General features: G+C 47.7%; 1 protein-coding gene and 1 long non-coding RNA gene across 2 annotated transcripts in view; one reads left to right on the forward strand and one right to left on the reverse strand.

Annotated features, from left to right (window-relative positions):
- The window catches only part of RASGRF2 (Ras protein specific guanine nucleotide releasing factor 2), a 133,517-nt gene extending 129,323 nt beyond the window's left edge, over positions 1-4,194 (reverse strand). The window contains exon 1 of the mRNA XM_053931976.1: positions 3,910-4,194. Within this exon, the coding sequence (XP_053787951.1) occupies positions 3,910-4,194 (285 nt within the window). The remainder of the gene's footprint in view (positions 1-3,909) is intronic.
- Positions 3,976-6,792, forward strand: LOC128781936 (uncharacterized). Its single transcript, XR_008428570.1, has 2 exons — positions 3,976-4,110; positions 5,762-6,792. It is a non-coding gene; the product is annotated as an uncharacterized LOC128781936 (long non-coding RNA).
- Positions 6,793-12,318: the final 5,526 nt, after the last annotated feature.

Consider the following 12,318-nt stretch of genomic DNA (forward strand, 5'->3'; position numbering starts at 1 on the left):
TGCTGTTGCTTGGTTAAACATAACTAAAGTAGCTGAAGGTACAGCAAAAGCTGTTGGTGGCATGTGCCAAGCAGTAAGTGTAAAACAGAGAGGATCCACAAAATCACTCCACAAAACCAGAGCTGCAGCAGGCAGAAAAAAATTCAAATTATTGGATTCTGTTAATCTGTGGGGACACGGACCTAATACTGCATTTAATTTTGCTAAGTGGCAGGAAGATTATTGCAGGCAAGATACAAAGAATGTCTCTGCTCCAATCATGCAACATTTACAACCTTAAATACTCTGAGACATTTATTAATAACAGTATCAGAACATTTCCATGTATTCAATGCACAGTTATGAAAGAAACTAAACACACGGGCCTCCTCCCAACGCGGACAATAATAATAATGTTAATATTTACATTCCTCTAATCACTTGTTTCCAGTAGTATTTTTAAAAGTATCTGTGAACTTGCTGGATAATGAGTGCCAGCCTTCTGTGAAGCGCTGCAAAAAGCATTATTTGGGGCATTTTGCTTTACTTTTGAAAGAGACTGACCCTTCACTGAGACAGAGCCAGCCATTCTCTTTCCAGAGTTTCTGAAAGAAAAGCTGAAATCTATTCTCATTGCCACACTCTCACTCTCAGTGCCACAGTTAAGGATTTATTGGGACCTGCACTTGTTTACAACCCTCAATTCCCCTGGGAAGAGGCAGTTTAACTAAAATCAGAAGCTATCTGCATGTGGTATTTACATGTCCTAATTTGCTGATTCGAAACTCAGCCTCTTCCACCTTGTTATTCTTTCAATAAGTCTATGTCTTCTTTTTTGGCCTGAAATGTGAAATCAGAGTGTGCAGCAACACCTGTTTGGGGTTTAGGAAAACTCTTCTAAAATCTGAGGGAGATCAAAACACTTTTCTTTAAAAACAAGAATTCCCTCTGCAGATCATTTAGAATATGCAGCATACCCAATTTGATCACACATTTCCAGAATATCAGTCGATTCACTCTTTGTGCTGTCATTATTAAAACAGGTTCTGTACTTTCAACAGATTTTTCTTTGAAGCAAATATCCCTCTGAAGGGAAAAAGAACCATACTAATATGGTAGTGGAAAAGGCAAAATAAGCGCATTCTGCCATTGCAATTGTTTCTCAAGCCCTTAATGCTGCAAAACCAGAACAAATCTTATGAAGGCATTTGGCATCTTCCTGTCACACCTTAACGTCCCCAGCAGGGTGGAACGTGTCACTGTCCAGCAGCTGGGCTGGCTGGGAGATGGGACACCACACCTGGACACACCTGATGGCCAAAATTCTGTGTCCTGTGCAGGACAGCACAGCCCAGCACTCGTCCCACTCAGCTCTGACAATTTACAGAGTTTCACGAGGCACAAGACCTGACAATCCATGCCCAAACAACTGAAAACCAACACTGAGAGGATCTGCAAGATAAGGAAAACAAAATCTATTTGTCCTCCAAGCATTTTCCATAATCTTTATTATGTAACTTGGAGAAAATGCATTGCTTTTTCAAATATCCACTCAAGGTATGCTGAGGAAGCTCTCTCATGTGCTTAATTCCTCTTTCTCTCCCTCATTTGTGTAATTCTGTAGCACACACCACTCTAATATCTGAGTTAGTCAGGTAAATAAAACCCAGACTAAAGGAGAAAACTTTTGTCTTTTGTTCCTCCTTTGCAGAAGAGAGATCTGATTCTTCAAAACAGCCACAGAGCTTCTCATTTTTTTTTTTCCATTCCATTAATACATTTGTTTGGCGAAATCAAAGCAAATTAAATCTATGCAGTATTTTTTCACTGCCAGGAGTTAGCATGTGCAATATCGACTTTTTGTTACCATCTGATTAAAGTTTGCCTGCCTCTGTTAATAAACTGAAGGTTCATGGCTTATTGCTTATTGCTTTACACCTTTAAGAATGTGAGCACATTTTCTCAATGAAAGAGACTGCTTAATTTTCAAATCTTTTTTTTTTTTTTTTTCCTTGCCTTGGATCAGTTTTGGTCACTGAGGGAATTGGGAATTTCCTGTACACCTCAGCAAAGATTTTTGCCTGTATGGGTATATACAAACAAGGGTGCACTTCAATGATTAAACATCTGTAAAAGCTACTGACACTCAAAAGCTTTGAATAAAGCTTGAGATCAAGCAAAAGGTGAACAGAAAAGGATATTTCCTGATGATCTCTCTTGAAAATTGAAATGAGCATCCCATGAAAAAAAAAAAAAAAAAAGACAGCATTCTTCTGCCCCTTTAATAGCAGTCTGCTATTCTTGAAAGCACCAACATAGTTGATGTCTGAAGCAATAAAAGCTCGGCTTCCTGCCCTGTAATTATTACTAGATGTAATTATGAACAACTCATTCATCACTGTAAAAGCACAACTTAAGGCTCCCAGAGAACAGACATGGAAGGGATTTGTTTTCAGGCAGCTCTCTCAGTCAAGCTGTAATTTAACAACCCCGCTGATAAATAAGTGTAGTAAGCCAATGTAAAGAAGGCAGGGCAACATCCATGTTTAATATCATCTGGGGATCCTCCAGTGCTCCATTTATAACGCTATAAAAACATGCCTCAAAGCAATAAGCAAGAATTGGAGGGTGAATATGACAGAACTACAACCATCCCAGCTCCCCAAAGTTTGCTCACTTAACCGTGAAACACCCGGAGGCTGCCTGAGCACACAGGGATTATTTATAGGTGGGGTGGAAAGGCACAAGTGTAAGACGAGGATCTGAGCTCTCCTTGCAAAGTTAGCACTCCAGGAGAGCTCAGAGATGAGCTGGGTTTCAGGACATGGCTGCGGTCTGTGTCACTTTCTCACGAGCGTGAGGAAGCACCTGCAGCCAGCCCGAAGCCACGCTCCTACAGCCGCCCAAACTTCCCCAAACCAGTCCGGCAGCCGCCGGGCTGCTCCCGTGCGGGGAGAAAGGCACCCGAGCACGCCAGGACCAGATTGGAGCACATTTCAGACAAGATCAAGAATTCAGATGAGGCAGCAGGAGGTGTGTGGGTAAGACACCCGATCTCTATCCACGCCGAGCAACCACAGCGTCCTTTCCTCGCCGGTTATGTAATGCACGGGAGTATTTAACCACTCGCTGCTCTGACACACGCATGTCACACAGATCAGCTTGGGGAGGATCAGCTGGCGCCGGCAGGGGCAGGAGAAGGGCAGGAATTTGGCAGTTCGCGGGGAAGGAGTCCCACCCGAGCCCTCCGCGGTCCCCGCCCCACGGCAGCCGGGCCAGACCCGGCTCGGGCGCTGTGCCACCATCCCCACCTCGGGCACGGCCGGCCTCGCCACACCTGCCTGGCAAGGAACCCTCCCGCTCCCGTGGGATGTGGCAGGCTGCAATCAGGGCACGGGCTCGCCCGGGCCGCCCAGCCACCTGCCCGGCTGCCACACGCGTCCCCGGGGGGGACCGAGAGCCTGTTTCGCCCACCAGAGCTATCGCTGGGAGAGGCAACAGCCCCACAGGGAAGGGCTCAGTGCCTCCTCAGAGTGCCCCTGTGCTGCTTTGGGACTTTGGGCCCCTCGCAGCCTCGCCGTGCTGAGTTTCCTGAGAAATCCACAGCTGCACGGCAGGGGCTGTCGGCATCGAGAGGACTGAACACCTGCTTTGCGAGGGGCACCTCACTGGAACTCGGCGTGCCGTCCCTGGGGGTGGGGACAGAAGGGCCAGGGAGGAACGAAGAGTCACCAGTGAGGACTCAAGGACCCCCCCCCCCCCCCCCCCGGCTCCGCCACTCTGCCAGCGCCTGCAGCTCCCGCCCGCGCCCCGGCAGCCGCAGGAGCTCCTGGCGGGGCCGGGCCGGGGGCGGCACCGCCAGGGGTGCGAGGGGGCGGCCCGAGCGCCCGGCTGTCCCTCCCCGCCTGCCCTCCACCCGCGGGGCGGTACCTGCTTGTCCAGCGCGGCATCCTTGGCGCTGCCCGCCGCGCATCCCTTGGGAGCGGGCACCCGCTCGCAGTTGCAGCCCTCCAGCATGTACATGCCGGCGGGGCGGGCGCTCTGCTCGCCCTCGAAGTAGAAGAGCACGTTTTGGTAGAGGGCGAACCACTTCTCGTGCCAGCGGTTGGTCTCCGCCGTCTTCTTGCTGAGGTAGCCGCGCTTGGTGCCCTCCTTGCGGGCCAGCAGCGCCAGGTACAGGGCGTGCCCCTCGTTGTACCGCACGCTCTTCTGCATCGTGCCCGGAGCCCGCGGCCGCGGCGCAGCCTCGCCGGGCGCTCACGGAGCAATTCATGGGCTCCGGCACGCACCGACGGGGCGGCCCCGGCCCCGCGCCCCGCCCGAGTGTCCCCCGGCCCCCGCCCCGCCCCGCCCCGCGCCGCCTCCCACCGCCCCAGGCACCGGCGGCGGCGGCGAGCGGCCCCCCGGGCGCTGACGTGGGGGATCAGCCGTAAATCCGCTTTGGAGAGCGATTTAAAGAGCAAAGTCGCCGCCGCCGCAGCGCCCGGGTCCCTGCCCCCCGCCACCCTTCCCCCCATCCCCGCATCCCTCCGCTCTCTATCCTTCCATCCCTCCATCCCCCATCCCTCCTTCCTCCATCCCAAATCCCTCCATCCCTCCATCCTCCATCCCCTATCCCTCTTTCCTTCATCCCTCCATCCCTCCTTCCTCCATCCCTCCATCCCTCCATCCCTCCATCCTCCATCCCCATCCCTCTTTCCTCCATCCCTCCATCCCTCCATCCTCCATCCTCCATCCCTCCTTCCCCCCATCCCTGCATCCCTCCGTCCCCCATCCCTCCATTCCCCATCCCTCCATCCCAAATCCCTCCATCCCTCCATCCCTCCGGGATGCGGAGCGGGGGTCGGGCGGAGGACCCCGCGGGCAGCGCAGCGCTGGCCGGGCCGGGCCGGGAGCCGCGGGGTGATTTGGGGCTGCCCCGTGGTTTCTCGATAGTTTCCGCCTTTTCCATTCTTCGAGCGAAAATCTTGGAAAGCGGCAGGGCCGGGCGAGCGCGGCCTCCGGAGCCGCTTAACTTCGCTCTCGAGCTGCGGCGGAAGAATTAAAGCAAAAGGCAGCAGAGAAACCCGAGAGAAACACCAGAAACCTGCCGCTTTTAACCCGAAATTCACGCCCATAAAGGCGCGGGGGAGCGCCCCAGGTGTCACCCCGGGGGAACCCCAACCCCGCGCGTCCTTGGGCACCGCGGTGCGCGCAGAGAGCGCCCGGCACGGGCTGCGGGGCCCCCGCCGTGCGCCGGGGCTCGCCTTGCCGCAAGTGGGGCCACTTACAGAGCCCAGCTGGCGGCTGCAGCGCGGGGCAGAGGGGGCGAGAGAGAGAGGGCGGCGAAGGGAAAACCTCCGGGAGTGCGGCGGGTGTGCTCCCAGCCCGGGCTGCGGGGACGGCAGCAGGTGCTGGCTCCTGCACAGCGGTACCTGCGCAGCTTCATTATAGGCAATAAACTTTGGCCAGGGAGCTGGCGTCCAGAATTGTTTCACATAAAAACACGCCAGTGTGGAAATTTCTACCCAACTACAGCGCACTGCACCTTTAATTTAGAGACTTAAACTTCCTCTTAGGGTTCTTTCGGGAAAAGCCTTGGAACTCTTTCGTTTGAAAACATATTTTGCATATGTAGCTTTCGCTCTCTTTTGCTTTACTGCGTCTCATGAGTAAAAAAGAAAAAGAAATAAAAATGTGGAAGTTACAATATTCAGTAATGCTGTACAAGGCACAGAATGAGTTAGAAAATATTTCCTGCGTGATCTGTGTCAGCACCTGTGGTTTTGTGTATTATTTGCAGGAACTACGGGCCCGTGCAGGGTTGCAAGGCCCTCATCTTGTCAGCGGACAATTTTGTATTAGAAAAACACAAACAGATACACAAACCCTGCTGGAATTGGCCTCGTTTGCCCGGCGCCTTCACACAGTGAAATCTGAGCCCGGCACATCAAGGCCAGGCGTTGGGCAGGGCTTGGGCAGCGCCTGGAATGTGTGACCGGCCTCGTGTCCATCCGGCCGGGCACTCACCTGCCCCTGTGGATGCGTCCTCACCTGCCCCCGGGCTCCTCCCAGCCAGCGCCGAGGCAGCGCATCAGCTCCTGTGCAAAATTCCATGGAATACCGTGGGAGCAAAGGGCAAGGCAGCCAAACCAGGGAGAGCAGCAAACTGCCACCCAGGCATCTGACACTCAGTGAGGAGCTGGAGCCTTCCAGAACAAGCACGCCGTACATCACGATGAAATCCTACAGCAAGGACCCACCTTTGCCAAGATAAAGTTGCAGGCTTTTGTCCCAGCTGACGTAATTTGTACTTTAATAAAGCTTTTGCACAAATCACGAATGATCACACATCGTCTGTTCCACCAGGTCACCTGAGACACACGGGAAAAATAAATTACAGGAGTTGAATTTTATTTATAAAGAAAGAAAGAGAGGGTTTTCTTTGACTACATAATTTTCTCCTAGACATGCAGGCACTTTTCCTCAGCTGAAAATGTTGAATATGTCATTGCACAGCAATCTATAGGAATTAAAAGGTGTCTAATATTCCTGGTCACTACAGTGAATGCTCTTTGTATAATCATCACTCTGTCCTTTATTGTTCAAGCATGATTTAGTTCTCTCCATTATATTATCTTTATTACTTATCACTGATCATTCTCATACTAGGACAACCTACTTTTTCTTGCTTTAAATGTCTACAACATATATACGAATGTATATACTATCTAATACATCCAAATGTATCTATGTATCCATATGGGATTATTTTTTAAAATTCTTCATTATCAACATTAAAGAAGGGCTTGCTTGTGCTTTTAAAAGAAGGAATTCTAGGCCAAATTCATATGTATGAACACGATCGAGTTATATGTGCAAACAGATGTAAAGGGATCCGTGGATGTAATTTATTCCATAGGGCTCTGCGGAAAAAACCATACAGACAAGCACTCTGTTTTACTTTATTTTATATCCTAACCTTCATTTTATTGTATTTTAATTCCGGAGGATTCATTTATAAAACACATTCCCAAGTGCTGCCAGGATGGGCTTCGAGGACCTTGCTGTAGAGCTATAGGGGAAAGTTGTGGTCCTGTATCAGCAGAGATAATTTGACCCAATTAGCCTACATTTAACCTGAAATTATTCCTCTGGGAACTAGTCCAGTGCAAGGTGCTCAAAGCTGTCATAAGCAGGGAAATGCATTGTGTTGTGTTCCACAACAGTGGAATTGCTGAGTCCCATACCCAGAAGTGACCCTGGGAATTTGGGGGGCAGGGCAGCGAGTTGTCAATCATCTGCGTAACAACAACAACAACAAAAAAAAAAAAACAAAAACAAAAACAAAAAAAAAAAAAAAAACAAAAAAAAAAAAACAAAAAAAACAAAAAAAAAAACTAGAAAATCTAGTTTAGAAATAATGTAAAATTTAGGCCTCTATCCTAAAAAACACTTTGGGAAAAGTACTGTTAATGTAAACGTAATAAAAACTGACTAAAGCAATGGAGGAAAAGTTGTTATAATACCATTTTTATGTCTGGTTTTGTATATACATGCTGTATTTTTAATATGTTTATTTGTCACTAAATCACTATTTGTGTTTTCATATCAAAGTAATCTATCAAACACAAAACAATGTAGTAAAGCTGTTGAAGAAGTGCTGCAATAACTTCTGGGGGAAAAGCCCAGTTTCACTAAGAATGCACCTCTGTGTCTCCTCTTGCAGATTGTTTGAGAAGCAGAACTGAACCAGTCTCTTCTCTGTGACTTTACTCACTTTTGCTGATCTAATTGCTCTTCGAGGCACAGAGTATAACTTGGCTACTTGAAAGGTATTTGTAATATTCAGCTAAGATACAGTTATCTGATAAAGCAGGAAAATTTTGAAATACACGCTGCACATCACTGCCATTCTAAGTCCTGAATATCTGGCAAACAACTTTGGGTTTAATACAGCTGATGAGATTAACTGTTCCTGTTTTGTGGAGACATTTCTGGGGGGGAATTTTCTCGTTAAATCAATTTTAAGTCACTGTGTATACCACAGTGGCAATTCATTCCTGATGAATTGACTTGTGGCTGCTCAGTGTTGTGAGACACATGGACTGTGGTGACACAGGTGTCCATGAGATTCCCTCCTTCAGGAATCCCAGCCCAAAACTCAGTGGGAGCTCCAGCAGAAGGCAGACAACTGGAAATCACCTATGTATGTTATGCAGGTGAGCATAACATCATCATCACCATTGTCATCATCATCATCATTTTTTATGATTGTGCCTTAACCTCTTCATGCAAAATGTTGCAGAACCACAGGAGAACCATCCAAGTCAGAAGGCACTTAGAATAAGCACAGGATCAGATCCCTAGAGGCAAGAAATAAGTACAGGGACTACGTGCTGCCCTTTGTGACAGGCAGCATCCCCAGGACACAGCTGGCACATTTGCTGCTGGTATTTTGGGAGAAGAATAGCTAAATAAGGTTATAGAGCAACTTTTGAAAGAAACAGTTTGGTGTGTCTGCAGAGGTCATTGGTGAGTTCTTGCCTGTGGTCAAGGACAGCATGAGAGAATACAAAGGACTGTTGAAAAGAAACGAGAAAAATAAATGCAATGCAGAAGGTGTCTCACAGTCAGGCTGGAGGAAATCAAAAGCAGAAGTAAAAAAAAAAAAAAAAAAAAAAAAAAAAAAAAAAAAAAAAAAAAAAAAAAGAAAAAAAAGAGAGAGAGAAAAGCTGGAATCAAGGGACTCAATTAAACTGGAGAAATACCACTAGTAAGGCAGGAGGCAAAGGCGAGTGGGCTGAGGGAGAACTCAGCCTGGCTGGAAGAGGAATGGTAATGAGAGTATGGTGGGCAGAGAGCAGAGGGAAACCGTGTGAGCTGTGGGGCTGCAGGAGACAGAACCAGGGCAGGGCAGGGGGGAGCTGGGGCAGGGTGGGCAGGGAGTCGTGGAGAAAGCAAAGCAGCAGTGGCAGGAGAGCCCTAGATGCTTGGCATGGCTGGACCAGGGGTAAAGAAGAGCTGGGAAACACCCACTGAGGTGCTGGGGGTGAGAGCAGGACTCTGCAGCAGGACGAGAAGAGGCCAGCACGTGGGCAAAGTGAGGAGGGGAGTGGGCAACAAATGGGAGAGGAAGAGGAGGGTCGTGTAGGGTCAGTGCAGTACGTGGAGTGAAGGGATTAGGTCGAGGGTAATGCTGGGAAGGAAAGTGGCGTTTCAAATGTGGAAATGCTGATAGTCCAAATCAGCACTAAAATCACGTGGGGAAGGAAAGACAGCAGCTTTTCTCCTTAAGCCTGTTTTCAGCTGGTTCCTTTTCAGCAAAGGTTTGCCAGCTGGGATTAAAAGGGAAGAGCCAGGATTCTGCTTGTTGACCAGACATGTTAATTAAAAGTTACAGGACTATTTTATTTAATACAGATGCAACAAGCATTAGCTAAGCGCTAAATGCAAAATGTAGTGACAACAATGCTTCAAAACTTTATTCACATGACTAAAATTTTCATATGGAGACACACACTCGCTTCTTGGAAATATGAGTGCCAGAGCTGAGCCCTGAATTTGAAAGTTAGTAGAGATTACCCCCTTTCCCCCTGCCCTGGGAGCTGTGTAATGAGAATTTCACAGACCCTGTGATTACTGCGGTGTCCTTAAGAAGGATATTGTCCCACAGCTCACAAATTGCTAAAGCATGAAACTGTCTCGACGTTCTGGGGAGATATCTCAAGTTAGTGCTCTCAGTGTTCCAAAGGCTTTGGCATGCCCCTACACAGATTTCATAATGCTCTCCAAATGTGAGTCGGGAGAGGCAGTGTGATGGCTGAGCTCCTGAGAGCAGGGGGATCAGCAGACACTGGGCTGTGATTGCTCTCAGTTTCAGAAAGCCCTTGGTAGATGGGAAAATGACTTTAGAATTAAAAATACATAGTAGGATAAAATTTCCTTTCTTTTTTTCTTATTCCATGTGAACCGGGTATAAACGTAAAACACTCTTTGCTTATTCTGTCAAGATACTCTCACGTATTGGCATAGAAATAGGAAAAATGTGTAAAATATTAAAGCACTCTCATTTCTTGGGAAAAAGTAAGCCCCACAGATTGGAAGAAAGATACAGAGAGCGCAGCGGGTGCCATCTGGAATAAGTAAGTAACCCTGGGAAGAAATGGTGATGTTTACAAGGCCTGATGCTGATACAGAGAATTCTCTCCATCTGGCATGAAGCCTGCAACTAATCTGCCACAGGGGTGCATAATTCAACAGAAGCAGGTTTGATAAGCTACAAGTTGCATTCCCCGTGGAAACCTTGAAAGAGACATTTAATGCCCGGTGCAGCTGAGCAGCTCCTCCCTGCACCCAGCTTGGAGGGCAGGCAGACCCACAGACCGTAAAAATGGGGTTTGTGGCAAGTGGGAGCCACTTGCCAGAGATCAAACATTGCCAGGGCACCCACATCCTCTCAGGGCGGTGTGAAAATTCTGAGACAATGCCTCCACAGGGGAACAATGCTTTTGTTTTTGATACGGATGCAATACACTGAAAATCATTATAATGAATCTGTTCAAATGCAGCTGGGGCTGTACAAGCGCCTGGAGAAAATGTGTGTAACGGCAGAAAAAAAAAAAAAAAAAACAGTCTTAAAAGGCTGTAGGCAGAGCAGCCCTGACAACAGTGATCTGAGCCAATGTTTTCACCCCTCACATGCAAGCAAAGATATACCAAATAACATCTTGTTAAACAAGAGCAAAGAAATTGAGCTTAACATCAGTCCCTGTTTATTTTGGGGATTTCTGGGCAGGTGGGAAGTGCACAGCAGGTGTCTGTAACTGCTGACCCACTGCTGATAATGTACATTCTTCCTGGTACCATGTTTGTGTTGATCACATTCTCAGCTGAGAAGTTCTGTGGCTGCCTGGGAGGTGTGGGTTGCAATTTTCTGGTGGGGGGGGAAGAAAATGAAGAGGAAAAAAAGTGGAAAAATAGCTCAGAGAAACATAATTTAAAAGTGAAAAAAATCCATCTGTAATTGTATCAACAACTTCCATAAAATTTGTAACTTCATCATAATATTAGAAAGCTTTCCAGGGGATATGTATATTAATTGCACTTCAAATTTATGCATATATATTTTTTTAAACAGAATACAAAACTAAACATTTATTGTACTTGTCACAAAGCCACTACTGCTACATGCTAAAATGAGCAAAGGCCTGAATCCATATCAAAGTACACTTGGTCCTTTTAACGCAGAAATTGAGTTTATTTCACAAATAGGTTCCCCTTGGATGCATAGTAATAACATAAAATTAAAATAATTTTACCAGTAAATAATAAAAATAAAATTTGTGTTCAGCCCTTTATTATTATGTTTGGTTTTAATTCTTGGGTCACTTGTATTGTTTCAAACGTTAACCCTTTTGTTATACAATGATGGTTGCAAGGAGTGCTGAAAATTGTATTTATTCCAAGTTGCCATCCTGCTTGATTGCATCAATAATAAACTTAGATTGTCAATATTCGAGGATTTTGAGTGAGACTATTCCTTGTTTGAGTGGTGCTTTTTTCACCAAAGAAAAAGGCAACATGAAAATACTTCTCTTGATGATCTGTACTCTTTCTATTTCTCGCTCTGGTGTTTAATGGCTTTGGGGAAATAATTCTAAATTTCTGCCACATGTAGACACACAGATCTGACACAGCTATTGCATAGTAGTTTTGTCATATATGAAGAAAGGCTAATTAGATAATGCCCTTAGAGTATTCCTCAAGAAGAGTAGAAAATATCTGTAAGTAACACGTCCTACAGGCACGGGAGCCCACAGCACAGGAAGAGCAGGGGTGTGCAGAAACCTCTGAAAAAAGGTTCTCCAATACTCTGGGGAAGAAATGGATGAGGGTAATCGTATTTTTCAACAATTTCCCCCATGCTGATGGAGAACACATCCTGGGTAGCTCTCCGCGGCATCCGCAGTGGCGGTGAGGCTTAACCTGTATCCGAGAAACATCATCCTCAATAACTTCCGACAGAGACCTCTTCTGTCTCTGTGTTTTACACATCCCCTTAACCCACATCACGGCCATCATCCCCATGAGCTGCTCGTCTATCAGCCTCCCTCTGCGTGTTCCTTTGGAGCGAGGGGGCGTTTTTGGGGGGCTGCCCGCCCGTGCCGCGGCAGGGACGCGCTCCCCTCCGCAGGGCTTGTCCCCGTGTCTCCGCGTTCCTGCCCGGTAATGCGGGCTGGCAGCCAGGCCGATCCGGGCAAGGGAAGGATGCTGGCCACACACACCCGGCTGCCTCAGTGGGTCCGGTCACGGGTTTGCTCCGGGTTTCTCCGGGGCAGCAGGCGGGGTCTGGGGTCT

The sequence above is a fragment of the Vidua chalybeata genome, chromosome Z (assembly GCF_026979565.1).
Source record: "Vidua chalybeata isolate OUT-0048 chromosome Z, bVidCha1 merged haplotype, whole genome shotgun sequence".
NCBI classification, from domain to species: Eukaryota; Metazoa; Chordata; class Aves; order Passeriformes; family Viduidae; genus Vidua; species Vidua chalybeata.